Source organism: Balaenoptera musculus, chromosome 2 (assembly GCF_009873245.2).
Source record: "Balaenoptera musculus isolate JJ_BM4_2016_0621 chromosome 2, mBalMus1.pri.v3, whole genome shotgun sequence".
NCBI classification, from domain to species: Eukaryota; Metazoa; Chordata; class Mammalia; order Artiodactyla; family Balaenopteridae; genus Balaenoptera; species Balaenoptera musculus.
The window spans coordinates 29,362,228-29,381,536 of NC_045786.1; the positions used below are offsets into that span (position 1 = coordinate 29,362,228).

Here is a 19,309-nt window from a genome sequence, read left to right on the forward strand (position 1 = left end):
AAACATTGTCTTTCACCATTAAGTATAATGTTAGTTGTAGTTCTGCATATATGACCTTTATCGGTTGACAGGTACCCTTCTGTTATGATTTGCTTAGAGTTTTAAAGAGGAATGGTTAAAGAGGAATTTGTGATACTTTTTCTTCATCTATGGCAATGATCAAATATTTTTTTCTTTTTTAGTGTGTTAAGATGAATTACATTGATTTTTTTTTTTAATGTTTAACCAACCTTAAATTCCTGGGGTAAGCCTCACTGGGTCAGGATGTAATACACTGCTGATACATTGTTGGATTAGACTGGCTATAATTTTGCTTAGAATTTGTACACTTGTGTTCATGAGGAATATTGCTCTATAGTTTTATTTTTGATGTTTTCCCTCCTATTAAATTTTTGGGAAGAGTTTATTTCTTCCTTAAATGAAGAATGAAGCCATCTGAGCCTAGAGTATTGATTGTGGGAAAGTTGTCAGCTACAGTTTGTTTTTTTATATAGGGCTACTCAGGTATATTTCTTCTTGAGAAAGCTTTGGTTACTTATGTCTTTACTTATGTACTTTGTCCATTTCATCTAAATTTTCAGTTATTGCATAGAATTGCTCATAATATTCTGTTTATACTTTTAATATCTGTAGAATCTGTAATCATGTCACATCACTCATTCCTGTTATTGGTAATTTGTCTTTTCTCCCCTCCACCCCCTAGTCAATCTGGGTAGAGATTTGTCAATTTTATTCATCTCATTTGGATCATAAGTCAGAGCCTATGGTCTCTGCCTTTAATTTAAATGTTTAGAACATTAACGTTTACTGCGGTAATTGACATGGTTAGGTTTGAGTCTCTCACCTTGCTATTTGTTTTAGAATAGCTTTAGACTTACAGAAAAATTGAGAAGATTGAGTACAGAGAGTTCCCATAGACGCAGCATTCATTTTCTCCTGTTAACATTTTACATTTATATGATATATTTGCCACAATTACTGAACCAGTGTTGGTACGTTTTACCTAATGTCCTTTTTCTGTCCCAGGACACCATGTTACATTTAGTTGATATGTGTTCTTAGGCTCCTCTTGGGTGTAACAGTTTCTCAGACTTTACTTGTTTTTGATAACCTTGATAGTTTTGAGCAGTACTGGTCAGTTATTTTGTATGGTACTGGAATTCATTTGATGTTTTTCTCATCGTGATGGGTTTGAGGGAAGGAATACCACAGAGGTCAAAAGCAGTTTTCATCCCATCATTTTAAGGGTACATACTATCAGCATGATTTATTACGGTTGATGTTGACCTTGACCAGTTGGCTGAAGTAGGTTTATTATTAGCTTTCTCAACTGTGAAGTTACTCTTTTTTTCCTCCCTCTTTCCATGTGGTGCTCTTTGGAAGGAAGTCACTGACTGTACCCAGCCTACACTTAAGGAATGACCCCTTCATAAGGGCAGAGAATCTACGTAAATAACTTGGAACTCTTATGCATAGGGATTTGTCTCTTCTCCCTCATTTATTTATTTGTTCAGCCATTGACTTGTATCAGTGTGGACTCATGGGTGTTTATTGTATCCATGTGTAAAAATCATCACTGCTTTATTTGATTGCTCAGATGCTCTACCTTTGGCCATTGGAAGCTCTTCTAGTTGGCTCCTCCATCTGACCTACCCCATCAGTGAAGGGTTTGTTGTTGTTGTTGTTGTTTTCTCATTCTCCCTGCTCTGGTCCTAGAATCAGCCATTTCTTCAAGGAACCTTGGTTCCTTGTACTGGAAAATGGTATTTTATAAGAAAGCAAGCTTCCATACTTATCCATGCAGTTAGCATTTCTGGTATTCTTTATTCCTGTGTGTAAATCCTGATCTCCCTCTCTTGGCCTTAAAGATGCTGTGGTGCTCTCTTTTTACCTGCATTATTTCTGATAACGCTATCATCCTTAACTTTGTTCCACTGTTTAAAATCTTGCTGCTTTTAAGATTTTCCTCATTATAGTGGTTTTGAGTATTTTGATTATGATGTATCTTAAAGGTAATCTTCTTGTTTCTTGTGGTTGGGGTTTGTTGAGCTTCTTGATCTGTGATTTGTAAATGTTTTCATCAAACTTGGAATATCTTGGCTGTAATTTCTTCAAATGCTCCTCCCCCACCTTGCCATTTCTTCTCCTACATGATCTCTGGTTATACCTATATTAAGTCCCTCGAAGTGATCCTCTGTCCTTTTTAAAAAAAATCTTATTTCTCTGTTTCATTTTGGAAAGTTTCTCTTATATCTTCAAGTTCACTAGTCTTCTATCTGATCAGTTGTTAATTTCACAAACTATATTTTTGATATCAGACATTGTAGTTTTCATCTGTACAAATTCTATTTGGGTCTTTTTTTATATTTTTCATGTTTCTACCTAACCTTTGGAGCATGTGGGGTACAGGTAGGATAACCATTACAATGTCTTTGTCAGTTAATGTTAACGTCTGTGCGGGATAGGTTTCTTTACACTCACTGTAATTTTTGGTTGGACTGGATTTGACTTTGTTAGGTACTTAATATTTTTATATTTCTATAAATATTTTGGTTCTTGTTCCAGGATGCCACAAAGTTACTTGGAAACAAATTGATCCTTTCATATCTTGTTTTATGATTTGTTAGGCATGAGTGGAGCAGTGCTCAGTCTGGGGCTCATTATTTCCCACTTCTGAGGCCAGACCCTTCTCTCCTCTTGCCAGTGTGTTTGGGGCTCTGTGAGCATGAGGTCTTCCAGGCCAGCTGGTGGAGCAGGCACTGTGGAGCAGGATATGTGAGCTCCCTTCTTCCTTTCAAGTGGTTCTTTCCTGGCCTCAGGGAGTCCATCATACCTGTGCTGTGCATAGAACACGCGCCTGCCTCCGGGGGTTCCCCCGCGCCTCTGGGCGCCCTCCCAGTGCACTCTGTCCCACACCCTGAACTCGTTGAGCCCGCTGGCTTCCATCTGCTTCCCGCTTCCTGAGCCCGGGCCCACAACCATCGTGTGTCTGTCTCTCAGGAGCCGATGCTCTACATCTGGAACACTTGCTTCACTTATTCTTTTTTATTTTTTTTAAATAAAAAAAATACTTATTCAAAACCCACCACGTGCCAGATTTACTTAGGACACATCAGTGAATATGATCGATGAAAGCCTTTGCCCTACTGGTGCTTACATCTTATCGGGCAGAGACAGACTGTTCATAATACACATAATAAATATGTTCGTGTTATATAATGTAAGGGTGATAAACACAGTGAAAAAGACAAATCATGGTAGGGGAGGTTACAGTTTTTTCTAGCTTTATTTAGGTATAATTGACACGTAAAAATTAATTATACTTAAGGTATAGAGCAACATGATGGTTTGATACCCATCACTTCACATACTTACCTTTTTTTTTTTTTGGTATGCTGAGAACACAAGATCTACTCTCAGCAAATTTCAAGTACACAATACAGTATTATTAATTATAATCACCACGCTGTACATTAGATCCCCAGAACTTATTCATCTTATAACTGAAAGTTTGTACCCTTGGATCAACATCTTTCCATTTTCCCACCTCCAGCCCCTGGCAGCCATGGTTCTACCCTCTGGTTCCATGTGTTCAGTTTTTTTAGATTCCACATATACGTGACATTGTGTAGTTTTTTGGGGTTCTGTCTGACTTATTTCACTTAGCATAATATTCTCCAGATTCATTCATGTTTTTGCAAATGGCAGGATTTCCTTCTTTCTTGTGGAATAATATTCCATTTTGTGTGTGTGTGTGTGTATATATACCACATTTTTTTTTATCCATTCATCCATCAGTAGACTAGGTTGTTTCCACGTCTTGGCTATTGTAGATAATACTCGAGTGAACATGGAGGTGCAGACATATCTTTGAGATCCTGATTTCCTTTCCTTTGTATATATGCCCACTGGTGGGATTGCTGGATCATGTGGTAGTGAGTGCTATTTTTAAGTTCATGAGGAACCTCCACACTTTTCCATAGTGTTCCATTGGCTGCACCAATTTACATTCCCACCAATAATACACAGGGGGTCCCTTTTCTTCACATCCTTGCCAACACTTGTTATTTGTTACCTTTTTTTGATAATAACAATTCTAACAGCTGTGAGGTGATCCTCATTGTGGTTTTTGACTTGCACATCCCTAGTGATGAGAGATATTGAACATCTTCTCATGTGCCACTTGGCCATCTGTATGTCTTCTTTGGAAAAATGTCTATTTAGGTCTTTTACCCATTTTTTAATCAGAGTTTTTTTTGCTACTGAGTTGTGTGAGTTCCTTATATGTTTCGGATATTAACCCTTTATCAGGTACATGATTTGTAAATATTTTCTCCTGTTCAGTAGGTTGCTTTTTCATTTTGTTGATGCTTTCCTTGGCTGTACAAAAGCTTTCGAATGGAATGTAGTGTCCCACTTGTTTATTTTTGCTTTTCTTGCCTGTGCTTTTGGTGTCATATCCAAAAAAATTGTTGCCAAGACCGATGTATACGACATTTTTTCCTACATGTTTTTCTGTAGTTTTATGGTTTCAGGTCTTACATTTAAGTCTTTAATTCATTTTGAGTTGGTTTTTGTATATGATGTAAGATAAGGGTTCCATTTAATTCTTTTGCATGTGGCCATCAGCTTTCCCCACACTGTTTATTGAAGAGACTGTCCTTTCCCCCTTAAGTATTCTTGGCAGCCTTGTTGAAAATCAGTTGATGATAAATATGTGGGTTTATTTCTGGGCTCTCAATTCTGTTCCATTGGTCTATATGTCTGTTTTTATGCCAGTACCATACTTTTTTGATTACTATAGCTTTTTAAAGTAGTTTGAAATCAGGAAGTATGATGCTTCCACCTTTGTTCTTCATTCTCAAGATTGCTTTTGCTATTCAGTGTCTTTGTGGTTCCATACAAATTTTAGGATTGTTTGATGTATTTATGTGAAAAATGCCATTGGAATTTTGATAGGAATTGATTGTATTGAATCTGTAGATTGCTTTGGAAATTTTTACATGGAGATTTTCACAATATTAATTATTCCAATCCAGGAACATGGGGTATCTTTTCATTTATTTGTCTTTAATTTCTTTCATCAATATCTTAAAGTTTTCAGCTTACAGATCTTTCTCCTCCTTGGTTGGATTTATTCCTAGGTATTTAATTCTTTTGGATGCAGTTATGAAAGGGATTGTTTTCTTAATTTCTTTTTCGGGTAGTTTGTTGTTAGTGTATAGAAATACAGTTGGTGGTATGTCACAAGTCACGTAGGCTTTCTTCCTCGTTCTGCATTCTTTTTTCTCTTTGTTCCTGTAACTGGCTAATTTCACGTGACCTGTCTTCGAGCTTGCTGATTCTTCCTTCTGCACAATTAGGTCTGCCCGTGCCCTGTGGTTTTCTCCTTTGTGTCATATTCTACCTGTTTACTGTTGACTTGTTTGACTATTGATTGCCTCCCAATGAGAGCAGACACTGCCTCACTGAGGATGAATAAGCAGTTCTACAGCAGTGCCCGGCATGCAGGAGATAGCTAAAGGAGAGACAGGACATATCTGTTCAGTGTGAATTTAAATGGTGCTCAGGAGAGGCCTTTCTGGATGAAGGAATGAAATGAGATTGTGGTTTCAACGGCCATTGCTGATTTTGTCTCATTTGCTCCATTGGTTTTGTTTGTTTTGTTTTGTTTTTTGCTGGTGGGGGATGGATTTTGTTAAAGCTCTTTATATAAAACACACATGAGCTCTCTGTCCTTATTTGTCATCAGTGTTCCCACTTTGTCTTTGCTTTTTTGATGGTCTTTAACTTTGACTTTTAAAATACAAGTGTCTCTTGTTAGAAAGTTCTTCATGTATCATTATGCCATGCAAATCTATATAGTAGTGCGCAAAAAAACTTTTAAGTTATTTTGATTATTTCCTGTATATTTTATTATATTTTTAGTATCTCGTGTGCTTCTAGGTTACCTGAAAATCCTTTTTGAATTGAGACAAAGCATTAAATAAGCTTATACTTATTTTGTAATAAAAAGCACCTGCTAAACTTTGCTAATAAATCCTACTCCTCAGGGGGTTTTTTTGTTTTTTTTTTTGGCTGCGTTGGGTCTTCGTTGTTGCATGCGGGCTTTCTCTAGTTGCGGCGCGCAGGGGCTACTCTTCCTTGCAGTGCACGGGCTTCTCATCGCAGTGGCTTCTCTTGTTGCGGAGCATGGGCTCTAGGTGCTTGGACTTCAGTACTTGTGGCTCGCAGGCTCGGTAGTTGTGGCTCACGGGCTCTAGAGTTGTGGTGCGTGGGCTTAGTTGCTCCGTGGCATGTGGGATCTTCCCTTACCAGGGATCGAACCCGTGTCCCCTGCATTGGCAGGTGGATTCCTAACCACTGTGCAACCAGGGAAGCCCTCAGGTTATTTTTTGAAACTGTGTTTTTGTTTGGGGGAGAGGGGTTTTTTTGGTTTGTTTTTTTGCCTATGATTGCCTTGTAAAATATCATTTTTGTTATATTCTGTATACATTATGTAGATAAATTACTATGTATATTGAAAACATTAGAATTGCTATACTGAATCATGTGCTTGGTAAATTTAAGCCATTTTTCCATTGCTTCTCTGTAGGAGGAAATGAATCTCAACCAGAAAGCCAGGAAGACCCCCGGGAAGTACTTAAAAAAACATTGGAATTCTGCTTGTCTAGGTGAGGATGGTAGTGTTTTTCTAGTATCTGATATCTAAGGTGTTGTGCACTGCTACTATGTACAGATGTCATGCTTTACACGGAAGGAGTATCTGTTAACATCTGTGTCTGTACGTCCATCTGTAGGAAGTCGAGATCCCCCCTACCCCCATCCCCTCCCCATGGACTTGGACTCTGATGGTGGGGCCATAGGTGGTCAGCCTCACAGGTTGTAGTCGTGGGTCATGCTGTTGGTCACTTTACTGCTTTTCCGTCCTCTGCTGCAGAGGGCTGTTGAGGCCAGAGTTGGAGTCACAGCCCCTCTGACAAGTGTTCCAGCCTGAACTGAACTGCAGGCACTCTGGGCACCAGCCCTTCTTGGCCTTATTACATTTTTCTTACTTTTTCATTCTCTTAGCTGGGTTTCCTTACTTTAAGAAGTTGTGTTTCTATTTTTAAAAAGCTACTCAAACACTTTTTAGAACAAAGATAAGCTATAAATACATTTTTTAAAAGATTTACCTGTTCATTAATTTTGATCATATAAAGTACAGTACACTTTTACTTTTGCTCTCTCTGCCTCCCCAGATGTCTTTGACAAAATCGACCTAAGGTCAGAGAGATGGCAAATCGCAGGGGCGGGGTTTGAACTCAGCTCTCACTCCAGGGCAGTACCGTGCCACACTCGTGCCTCTTGTGAAGCTTCCTTTTAAAGAAGTTGTGAATTAAGAGAGATTGTCTTCTTTCTCCAGGGAGAACCTTGCTAGTGACATGTACCTTATATCGCAGATGGACAGTGATCAGTACGTGCCAATCACCACGGTAGCTAACCTGGACCACATCAAGAAGCTCAGCACCGACATGGACCTGATTGTCGAGGTGCTGAGGTGTAAGTAGACTGCAGCCCAGGCTGCATCGTACGTGGTCTTGACAGCATTTTTCTTGCCAGTGTGATGCTTAGATTCACAGCCATTCGTGCTAAGGTACCCGGCCTGGCGTCACAGATGGGCCATTGTAGGTTTTCTAGCAGGTGTGTGGTGGTATCTCATTGTAGTTTTAATTTCTATTTCTTTAGTGCCTGATGACACTGGGCAGTCTTTTCATGTGCTGCCTTTCTGAGCTGTCTGTTCAGATGCCCCACCCCCACCACTTTTTTTTTTAATTAGTTTTATTACAGGTGAGATTTGAGGGGCGTATATTTGTGTGCAATTTGAGATGCATGTATCTGTATTTGTCCTTATTGGAGATGTGATTTGCAAATACATTCTCCCAGTCTGTGGCTTCTCTTTTTGTTCTAATAATGTCTTTTGAAAAGCAGAGTTTTCAATTTTTTTATATAGTCCAGTTTATTAATTTTTTTCTTTTATGGATCTTGCTTTTGGTATTGTGCTTAAGAAATCTTTGCTTAATTCAGGATCAAAAGGATTTTCTCCTAGAAGTTTTAGTTTTAGGGTTTACATTTTTAGGCCTGTGATCTATTGTCAGCTGATTTTTGTATGTGGTATGAGCTCTCTACCCCCTTGCATGTGAATGTGCTGCTCTTCCAGCGCATTTGTTGGAAACACTCTGCTTCTCCACTGCACTGCCTTTGTGCCATTGTGAGAATCATTTATCCCTGTATGTGTGGGTTTCTCTCTGGGTCGTATGTCTGTCCTCGATCTATTTTGTCTGTTTTGATGCCATTGCTGCAGTGTCTGGATGGTACTGGCTTTTATAGTACATCTTAGAGTAGTTGCAAAATCTCCAGCTTTGTTTTGGCTCTTCCAAATGCTTGGCATTTCCATGTGAATTTTAGAATCGACATTTTGGTTTTTCAAAAGGTCCTATTGGTATTTTTACTGGGATTACATGAAATCTATAAATCAATTTGGGGAGTATTGACATTTTAACAATATTGGGTTTTCCAATTCATGAACATAGGATATCTCTCCATTCATTTAGAAAAATCTTAAACATTTTTATCTTGGCAATGTTTTGCAGTTTTCATGGTGCAGGTGTTTCATATCTTACCAGATTTATAACTAAGTATTTCGTATTTGGGCATAAATATTTTTATTTTAATTTCTAGTTGTTCGGTGCTAGTATGTAGAAATACAATTTATTTTTGAATATTAATCTTGTATACTTAAAGCTTTTGAACCTCACAATTCTAGTTTTTTATGGAAATTGTATCAGATTTTCTACATAGAGCTCAGCTTGAATGAAAGTAAATGAAAAGGTTACCTTCTTACACCCAGTCTGGGTGCATGTAATTTCTATTTCTTGCCTTATTGCCCTGGCTTAAGCCTCCAGTGCTGTGTTGAATGGAAGTGGGGAGAGTCAGCATCCTTGCCTTGGCCCATCTTCTAGTAAGAAAGATGCTAGACGTTGGTATTTTTGTAAGTGAGGAGGTTTCCCTTCTATTCCTAGTTAGCTGAGAATTTTTATCAGAAATGAACGTTGGATTTTGTCAAATGCTTCTGCATCTATGAGATAGTTGTGTGGGGTTTTTTTTGTTTTTTAGTCCATTAATATGGTGAATTACATTGCTTATCTCTTTTGGTAAACCAACCTCGCATTACTGAGAAAAATCCACTTGTCATTCATTATGTATTCCCATCTTTATATATTTTTAGATTCAATTTGGCAAAATTTGGTAAGAATTTTTATTGTTCATGGGAGATATTGGTCTATAGTTTTCTTGTTTTGTAATGCCTTTGTTTAGTTTGGGTATCAAAGAACTGCTGGCTTCATAGGTTGAAGTGGAAAGTACTTTCTTAAGTTCAGAAGAGTTTGTACTATAGAATTGTTATTTTTTTCTTGACATTTGGTAGGATTCTCCAGAAACCACATGGGCCTTGAGTTTTCTTTTCTGTCATGGATCCTACTTCCCAAAAGTTAGCTTTGGTACTAAGGGATGTTTCCATTTCTGATGTTGGTAATATATGTCTTCATGGTGGTACACAGCTCTGAGCCCTGATTTTGATCCTGGTGTGCTATGACCTGAGTCTGCATGTGATAGAATTTCATAGAGTGACACCAAAAAACAAAACCTAACAAAAGGAGATAAGTCAAAAGCTGGTGAAACCTGAGTTGGGCCTGTCCCCGTGCTGGCAGTGTTGACCCTTGTTTAGATGGTGGATTGTGGTCGTGTAAGATCCATCGTTAGGGAAGGCTGAGTGAAGGGTGCTTGACAACTTCTGTGAGTTCAAAATTAAGTCATAAGGAGACAGGAAAGTGTCTTGTTTTGAGGACTTGTAGAAAGCAAAAGTCTCTAGCCCTGCATTGTGACCTACTTGGAGTTGTTTGAGCTGTGGAGAACCTGTGTCATAGTGTTACCTCCGTTAAAGCTCCCACAGGGCTCCCCAGAGTCCCTAATTGTAATGTGCAAGATTGGTCTAAAACCTTTTGATAGCTTGTGTTAAGCTATCAAGACTTTTGATAGTTTTCCCATCGTATACGGCTTTCTTTAATGCGTCTGGCGATGTAGTCTAACACGTCCCGCTAGAGTATCTATGTTAGGTCACGATGTAGTGCAAATGGTTGATTTGTTTTAATATTTGTGTATCATCCATTTCTCTTCTCTATACAGCTTTACCTTTAGTCCAAGTGGATGAGAAGGGAGAAAAAGTAAGGCCAAATCAGAATCGTTGCATAGTAATATTACGTGAAATACCTGAATCCACCCCTATAGAAGTAAGTCATTTCTCCTCTGAAGGAAACTTGGACTTTTTTGGGTGGGTTTTTTGTTTGTTTCTGTGGTTTTTGGAAGATGTATTTTAAAGCAAAAATACGTACAGTAACACTTTTTTCCCAAGATTTACGCACTCTGATAGTTACAGTGTGATTCATTTGTAAGAGTGGTTCTCAAACTTTTTGGTCTCAGGGCTCCATTACACATTTCACGCTGAAAAAAGTAGTGAGAGTTTATGGTAACTTCAGTATTTAGAAGTTAGAAAGAGAAAAGGTTTAAATATTTATTCATTTTAAAATAAGAATAGTAAACCAACAGGTTGAGGCAGAGAACATATTTTTATGTTAAATCACTTTCCAAAACAAATTTTCACTATGAGAAGGATGCAGTGAACACCAGTGTGGCCTGTGGCTTGATTTGAGCTGACGTGCCAGTATTGGTGCATTTCTGGGTTTAATTTGACTGGCTGTGCTGGGGTTGTCTTCTAGGCATCTGTCCTTAAGAGTGGGCGTCGTGTTTCTTTGGTGAGGACAAACAGTGGCATAGTTGAGAATTAATTTCTAACCTCTCTGTTTCCTGTAGGAAGTAGAAGCACTATTTAAAGGAGATAACTTACCGAGATTTATAAACTGTGAATTTGCCTATAATGATAATTGGTTTATTACATTTGAAACAGAAGCAGATGCACAACAGGTAAGCTCTTCCTCCCCCTACCCCCTACCCTGTTCTGCCACAAAGGACAGAGTTTACCAGTACTTAGCAGTCAGTACATAGTGGGACTAAACGTGGGCACGGAGATTACGATCACATGTGGTGTTGAGTGTGAACATAAGGTGCAGGGAAATCAGGTTGAAGAAACCTAAATAAGTGTGTGTGTAGACAGTTTTGTAGCGATGTGAAAAGCATAGACGTTATTTTCTAAGGACATGTAAGACAGGCAGCCTAGGAAAACTGGTTCTTTTCTTATCTCTGTACGGAGAAAGGTTTTAATATTTGGAAAAGTATTTGGGAAATTTGAACCTAACTCTAACTTTCCCTGGGCAACCTTGTATTACAAGGTGCTTGAAAAGGCATTGAGAAGCTCTGTGAGAGACATGGAGTTCAGACGGCTCCCTGCCCTTGAAGGAAGTATCATATTCAGGGGAAACTCTAGCCTGCGTAAAGGAATGGTAGTAGAGTACGAGGCGTTAACATGGTGAGGCTGCTGTGGGTTCAGAAGAGAGAAACAAGAATCTGAAAGATGGGTCTTAATTGGATGGAAGGGAAAGAAGGACTAGGAGGAGCAAGGTGATGGGAGGTGAGAAAAGGCATGTTTGTGGAACAGGTGCAACCCCCCCTTGCCTGCGTGGGGAATATGGCCTGAGGCTGAGTCAGATGGGTCAGAGCCTTTGGAGTTATGTAGGAGAATTTGGAGCAGAATCAGGAGCTTCACAAATAATGACTTTTGAATATTGCGATCCTAATCCTTTCATTTCCTAAACTGTCATTCCAAGTTCATATTGGGGTTATTACTAGGACCTTGTTATCCATTGTTTTCCCGGGTAAGGATTCTTAGCCTATGATCTGTGGGTTGCTTTTATGGTTTCTGTTAACACTTACAAAATTGTATACAAACACTGTTCATGAGAATTTTTTTCCTTTTTTTCTTTTTTATTGACATACAATCAATTTACAATATTACATTAATGAGAATTTTGGATAGGGGCTCCATAGCTCTTATCAGGATCTTTTAAGAAATCTGTGACCCAAAAAGGTTAAGAATCACTGTGCTAGGTCCTGTCCACTATATTTTAACTATATAATTGCTTATTTGAGGTGCTGAATTAATTGTAGGTTCATCTTATTTATAAGATTAACACAATGGTGTTATGAATGATTTTGTCTTCAGGCTTACAAATATCTGCGAGAAGAAGTCAAAACTTTTCAAGGAAAACCAATTAAGGTAAGCAAGACCATTGGTTATACTTTATCTGCAAACCAGTGTCCCTAAGTGTTCTAACAGAAACTTACATGTTTTCAAACAGGCACGGATAAAAGCGAAGGCAATTGCTATAAACACATTTTTGCCAAAGAATGGCTTTAGACCTCTGGACATGAGCCTGTACACGCAGCAGCGCTACACCGCATCGTTTTACTTACCTCCGGTCTACAGCCCCCAGCAGCAGTTTCCTCTGTACAGCCTGATCGCCCCCCAGACATGGTCAGCGACACATAGCTATCTTGATCCGCCCTTGGTGAGTCCTGGCTTCCCTGGAGCTTCTATGGCAGACAACCCTGTCACAGACACTGGGTGCTTTGGAGAATAAGATCTTCCTCTAACAGGGGAAACCAATACGGATGCCGTTTGCCATAGTAAAACAGGCCTTCAAGTTCTCTGGTGGATTTTCAGTTTAATTGGGAGATAAATATGGAACTGTGTAAATTTTAAAAGACCTTTCCAATAATGAGATCCCCATCCTTTGCCTGGTTTGCCTCCCCTCCTGTCTAGCATTGCCTTTCCTAAGCTGTGTAATCCCTAGAAAAACACAAAATGTGATTACGAGCTGTAGGCTAGCCGGAGTCCTTCTGAGCACAGAGGGGAATCCAACGGGACATGGTTTGAAGGAGAAAAGGGTGTTTAATAGGCTTCTAACAATCCAGGACAAGTGGAAGACATACAGACAGGCCTCGTTTTATTGCGCTTTGCAGATACTCCGTTTTTTTGGTTTTCTTTTTTTACAAATTGCAGGTTGTGGCAACCCTGCATTGAGCAAGTCTTTTGGTGCCATTTTTCCAACAGCGTTTGCTCACTTTGTGTCTCTGTGTCACATTTGGTAATTCTCACAGTATTTCAAACTTTTTCATTATTATTATATTTGTCATGGTGATCTGTCATCAGTGATCTTAGACTCACTGAAGGCTCAGAGGATGATTAGCAGTTTTTAGCAATAAAGTATTTTTTTATTGAGGTGTGTACATTGTTTTTTTAAGGTATTGTACACTTAGACAATAGGATAGTGTAAACATAATTTTCATGCTCACTGGGAAACCAAAAAATTTGTGTGACTTGCTTTATTGTGACATTTGCTTTATTGCTGGAACTGAACCCACGGTATCTCTGAGGTCTGCCTGTACTGTCTTATAAGCTTTATTTCTCACACCAGCCCTACAGCTGGCTGGAGTGATTGATTTTTACAGATTTTGGCCTGTTTAAGCCCTGTGGTTAGAATCGATAGATGTGTAATGGATCCATCACTTTTCTCCAGCTGTGCTGCCGTAGATGTTAGCGTGATTGGTGGGCCATGTCTGGCAATTGCAAGAGTCTGATGGAGCGGGATGTGAGAATCAGGGCTGCTCTGCAGAGGGCGGGCCATGGGGAAGGTTGTGGTCAAAGAGCAGGAACTGAGTAACCCTGAAGGTACGGCTGTGGCCAAGTCAGGGGGAGTCAGGACCACTGATGGTGAGAGGGCAGGCATGGGGGAGGGAGCGTTGGTGCACCTGGGTACCTGGTGCCTGTTTTGCACAGAATGTCAAGATGCGTGTCCAGGAAAGACACATGTCGGACAGGCGACAATTGTGTGAATCTCGTGAGTATTTCTGAGCTAAAGCAGAAGCTGAAGCAGGGACTGGGAGGGGAGGTTGGTAAGATCTGTCAGGGCCAGACCATCCAGGCCTTGAGTGTGTCCTGAGGCATGAGGGCCGGGAGGATGGATGGGGAGAAGGGACAGCCCTCAGGAGCCCAGGGCCAGCGTGGGACGAGAGCAGTGAGCACACAAGGTAGTGCTCTGTCTCTGTTGAGTGAAACCTTATGGTAAGAAAACACACTGCTGTTTTGAAATCCTCACCGTGTTCCGTGGAAGTGTACCAAGAGCCATGTAGTTAATGTATTGTGAGCAAGGAAATCTTCAAGGGGAATAGCATTCGTCAATTCTTGGTTGAATGATTCCTCCAAAGGAGTCTCACTGCTGTGCTTGTTTTTCTGATCTCTCTTAATCGTATTTGTCCCTATCCCGAGTGGGGGCCCTCGCTTCCCGGGCGGTAGTCTGGCCATGCGGCTGGTTCCTTTGATCTGGCTGGGCCGCGTGAGGCCTGTTGTAAAACAGCCTGCGTCATTTTGAGAAGTGACAAGATGAGGCCTATTAATTCTCAGCAAGTTGTGTTAAATTACTGCATTAGCAACCAATTTATTTTTAAACTCTTGAGCAAAATTACTTAAATACCAGGGTTTTATATGTAAAATTACAGGTACGAAATGATTCGTCTCAATTGTTCTTATCATGATTTACAATCTTCAAACTCTAGTTCTGGTGTGATGGATCTATTTCTGAATATATGGTAGTTCCTCAGAAGAGCTTTGGAGATCTTAACACAGTTTTTTGGAGGTTTTTTCTTGTTGCTTTTTAATTTATTTTTGGCTGCGTTGGGTCTTCATTGCTGCATGCAGGCTTTCTCTAGTTGTGGCGAGCAGGGGCTACTCTTCATTGCCATGTGCAGGCTTCTCATTGTGGTGGCTTCTCTTGTTACTGAGCACAGGCTCTAGGTGCATGGGCTTCAGTAATTGCGGCTCACAGGCTTAGTTGTTCCGCGGCATGTGGGATCTTCCCGGACCAGGGATCAAACCCGTGTCCCCTGCATTGGCAGGCAGATTCTTAACCACTGTGCCACCAGGGAAGTCCCTAACACAGTTTTTGTTTAAATAAATTTATTTATTTATTTACTTACTTATTAATTTTTGGCTGCATTGGGTCTTCGTTGCTGTGCTCGGGCTTTCTCTAGTTGCGGCAAGCGGGAGCTACTCTTCATTGCGGTGCTCAGGCTTCTCATTGTGGTGGCTTCTCTTGTTGCGGAGCACAGGCTCTAGGCATGCGAGCTTCAGTAATTGCGGCACGCGGGCTCAGTGGTCGTGGCTTGTGGGCTCTAGAGCACAGACTCAGTAGTTGTGGCGCACGGGCTTAGTTGCTCCGTGGCATGTGAGATCTTCCTGGACCAGGGCTCAAACCTGTGTCCCCTGCATTGGCAGGTGGATTCTTAACCACTGCACCACCAGGGAAGTCCCCTAACACAGTTTTAACTGCATCTTTCTCCCTCAGCATTTCCCTTTTATTGCTTTCATTTTCTTTTTCAAAATTTGGAATGATTTGTTTTGGTCCTAAGCTGTTTTTAATCATCCTATTACAGCTTTTGGTTAGCTCTAGTTAAGAGGAATTGCTGGCTTTTTGTCTTTTCCTTTTCCTTTTCCCCAAACAAGGAGCAGCCTATTTGTATCTCTCAGTTTAGTGAAAATGTAAGGTGGGAACTGGATGGCACCAAGGAGTTAAATGCCTTTGAATCCATCAGGGAATGTTGTTTATACAGAAATTGTTTGAAACCACATGTTCAGAATCCAGAAAACAGGAGTGATCACTCTTTTCATGATTTTTTAAAAAACTATTTCAACACTAAGTTCTATCTTATTTTTGTTGTAACTAGATTTTTTAGTAGTTGGCTGATATTTAAAATTCTGTACTTAATTTTTTTAATGTTTTAAGATTATATTTAGGATTGTATCTTTTAAGGGCACTGTGACCCTGTTTAATTTTCTTCTGACATATATGTCAGTATATGTTTATGAAGTATATCACCATAAATTGTGACTTGGGACATAATTGTTAATGACCTGAAAATATCGTGATACTCAGCAAGACTTGCATGCAGGTGAGGCTAAAAGGGCACTCTCAAAGGCTGTGATTGTGAAATAGGTCCCTAAATGCCCCCAAGATTGAGAGCTTTGATGGATTTTATTAAAGTCATCAGGAATGAAGAGTTGGCTGACTTGATGTTGGCACACCGGGGGTGTCAGTCTGGGCACCGGGACGAGAGTGTGGGATCGCGTGCTCAGCCTGTGCTCAGCACCGGGCGGGGCGGGGCGGCGGCAGACGCTTCCCTCCACATGTGTGAAGCGGCTTCCTCGTGGTGCTGTTGTGCGGTCTCGGCCCCAGCCTGGATCAAGAAGTCTTGGCCATTAGCAGTAGTCTACCCAGTGCTCTTCTCCACGGCGAGCTCTCCAAGTATGACATGGAACATCAGCGACCAGTGTTAACCAACCTGAAGTCTGTTTGTTTTTAATGAATCTAGGTAACACCATTTCCAAATACTGGATTTATAAATGGGTTCACGTCTCCAGCCTTCAAACCTGCAGCATCTCCTCTGACTTCACTCAGACAGTACCCTCCAAGGAGCAGGCAAGTCCCGTGAGGGGTTGAAAGGCTGCTGTTTTCTCAGGGTTTGTAACAAGAGGTCGCTGCCACATTGTATACTTTCAAAGCAAATCAAAAGCAAATGTGTTAAACCTGTCATTCTCACCATTTGGGTGAGTCACACTAAGTGAAGAGGCTGTCCTGTGCTGGCTAATGGTAGATTTGACCACCAGCAATGTCCACCAGGAGTAAAACGACTCGAAGCATGGAATTCCATTCTGTGAGCATTAAACCCTGAAATGCGCGCTGCAGCGCCTACATAGAGGGTAGACTCGTGAGACAAAGTCTTCTGGGACAGCTTGCATCTGCATGCGCCTGCTTTTAATTTGGGCCTGGGCTACAGCCAAGCAGAACGTCCATACTGCATTTAGATTTACATTATCAGACATATTATGAGCTAAGTATTCTAAGTAACATTTTTAATATTTTTCCTAAAAAGCAAGTTTTAGCTTAGCCATTTCTGCATTAGCACGCTCTTTTCATAATGCCATGATCATTTTAGAACTGAGTGTATACAAACATTTTATTTACAGGAATCCTAGTAAATCTCATCTGCGCCATGCCATTCCCAGTGCAGAGAGAGGGCCCGGGCTGTTAGAAAGTCCTTCAATATTTAACTTCACTGCGGACCGGTTGATGAACGGTGTGCGGAGCCCACAAACAAGGCAGACAGGTCAGCCTCGAGCTCGGCTACAGAACCCTCCAGTCTACGCCAAGAGAGACGCGGGGCCCGGGCGGGTGGAACAGAGCAGCCTCGAGTCCTCTCCGGGCTTAGGTAGAGGAAGGTGAGTGTTCACAATTTCATTTGGACAGGTACTGTGTACTTAGAAACTATTCGTAGTGTCAGATTCCATTAATTCAGATGTGTTTTATAATCATTATTTTCAAGTCCATCACAGAAAATCAAATGGAAGGCTGTAACCATCCAAGGTTTTATATAATTACTCAGGGGTGTTACTTTTAGAGCAGAGACTTGACTGGTTCCGTCTTTGTGGTGACAGGACACTGTTCAGTGGGAACTGAGGGTGGGCCAGGCTGCCTTGGGTCCCAGTTGTTATGTGTGGAGAGCTGACCAGACAGCCCCACCCCCCCGGCCTGTCAGGAAGGACGTGCGCTCCAGCACACATGTAGCGTGGGCTCAGCCTCCGTAAGCTTTTCCTGTCGTAAACCCACTTTGAAACCTGTCAGTGAAGACTACTTTTCTGAGTATTGTGTACGGAGGACATGGGACAGGGTCTGACCCCAGGAGCTCCTTCTGGCCAGGGGCGTGTGCTCCTGGTGTGGTGGGAGCGGGAGGGACGGACCCCATGCGGCTCCGTCTTCGCAGTCAGGCCTTGCTGGGCCCATCGGGGGTGGAATTGGTCAAGATTATTTCTAAATTCCTTTTCAACTTACATAATACGGGCCCTTAGGGAGTCTTTGCGTTCAGCTGAAATGACAAAGGGTAATAAGTAAATAAAAATGAAATTATAAATGGGAATTAATGTGTGAACTGTTAGGCCACGGAAGCCCATCCGGGTAGTGAAGTGTCTTGGTGCCCTTGGGCCTGCCGTGACATCCACTCAGTAGGTGGGGTTGTTGCTGCAGTTTAAGCTGCCGTGCAGGGAACGGCGCCAGTGCTGCCGGATCAGACTCTAGACGTTGGAAATGTGCCTCAGGAACTGTGGAGTGGAAGGCTGGCAGATGGGGAGAGGAAGTGGTTGGGGCTCAGAAACCCCGTGTGGTTCACTGGAGTGAGGGCCGGGGGTGCAGGAGCGGACCAGGCTACTTGGGAGCTTTTCCTTTTGATGATAAATTGGATAAATTGTCATTACTATTTTTTAACAATTCACCTTTATAGCTCAGTGTCACACTTTACATATCTTGCCACTCCAACTGAATGGATATTCAAATGTTCGTATCATAACAAAAATTCTAAATGGGAAAATTCCTTCAATAAATATTTTCTTTTATTTACCTATCTAGACCTCAATTTTACTTCTTTACTATAAATTTTTTTTTTGTTTTGCTTACACTTCTTAAGGTTGGGATTTTAAAATCAAAAGTCATCTATAAAAGATTACAAAGTCATGAAGACTGAATGTGTCTGCACATACTGTGCTCAGTGAAATTATGTTTCAAGTGGGAAAAGATAACAGTCTTCTGCTTTCCTCTCCTCTAGAAAAAACTCCTTTGGTTACCGGAAGAAACGGGAGGAGAAGTTCACAGTGAGTACATCAGGCCTGTGCCACTTTCACAAGATGTTTAAACCTAGCTTACACTAAACAAACCTGAGATTTAATTAAGATGTGAGAAGGAACTTTTCAAAAGATTTTCTCGTAATGTGGTGTCCGCTAGGTTATAATAGACCTTTTTTTGATGCTCTAAAGAGGAGAAGGTGGTGGCTGGTTACCTGAGGAACTGCTGGCACCTGTGTGTCCTGTGCGGCACATAGATGCACCCAGGAGCGCATCATGCACATACGTGGTCTGTTTACACTTGTCCAGATGAGTGCTTTCTGTGTGGGTGACCAGGTAGTGTACTTTGAAATCACCGGAATCACGAGTTTGGACAAGCAGAATAAACTTCTCTCACGTAGGAATTAGCTCATCAGTATTTTTCATTCAAAATATTTTTACTCTGTACCCACTGTATAGAAAGCATTGTTGCTTTTTGCTCCATGTAACTTACGGTCAGGACAAACCCAAAATAAGTGATGGGTTTATGTGAGTGGTAAGTACAGGAGGCCTGGTTGTGTCTGCTTAGGGTGATTGACCAGCGCCCCCTCT

At 41.0% G+C, this 19,309-nt stretch overlaps 1 protein-coding gene across 8 annotated transcripts in view; it reads left to right on the top strand.

Moving 5' to 3' along the window:
• The window catches only part of LARP4B (La ribonucleoprotein 4B), an 83,766-nt gene that overhangs the window by 55,230 nt on the left and 9,227 nt on the right, over positions 1-19,309 (top strand). For 7 of the 8 annotated variants that reach the window (XR_005018582.1, XR_005018581.1, XR_005018583.1 and 4 more), the window contains 9 exons: positions 6,596-6,674; positions 7,406-7,542; positions 10,225-10,328; positions 10,909-11,019; positions 12,215-12,268; positions 12,351-12,560; positions 16,420-16,526; positions 17,075-17,326; positions 18,703-18,748. Coding sequence is in view for 5 of the 8 variants with exons in the window: in XM_036841455.1 (XP_036697350.1) it covers positions 6,596-6,674; positions 7,406-7,542; positions 10,225-10,328; positions 10,909-11,019; positions 12,215-12,268; positions 12,351-12,560; positions 16,420-16,526; positions 17,075-17,326; positions 18,703-18,748 (1,100 nt within the window). In the remaining 3 variants the exon portion in view is untranslated. Of the gene's footprint in view, positions 1-6,595; positions 6,675-7,405; positions 7,543-10,224; positions 10,329-10,908; positions 11,020-12,214; positions 12,269-12,350; positions 12,561-16,419; positions 16,527-17,074; positions 17,331-18,702; positions 18,749-19,309 lie in introns of all 8 variants that reach the window. The other variant, XM_036841459.1, reaches the window with a different exon arrangement.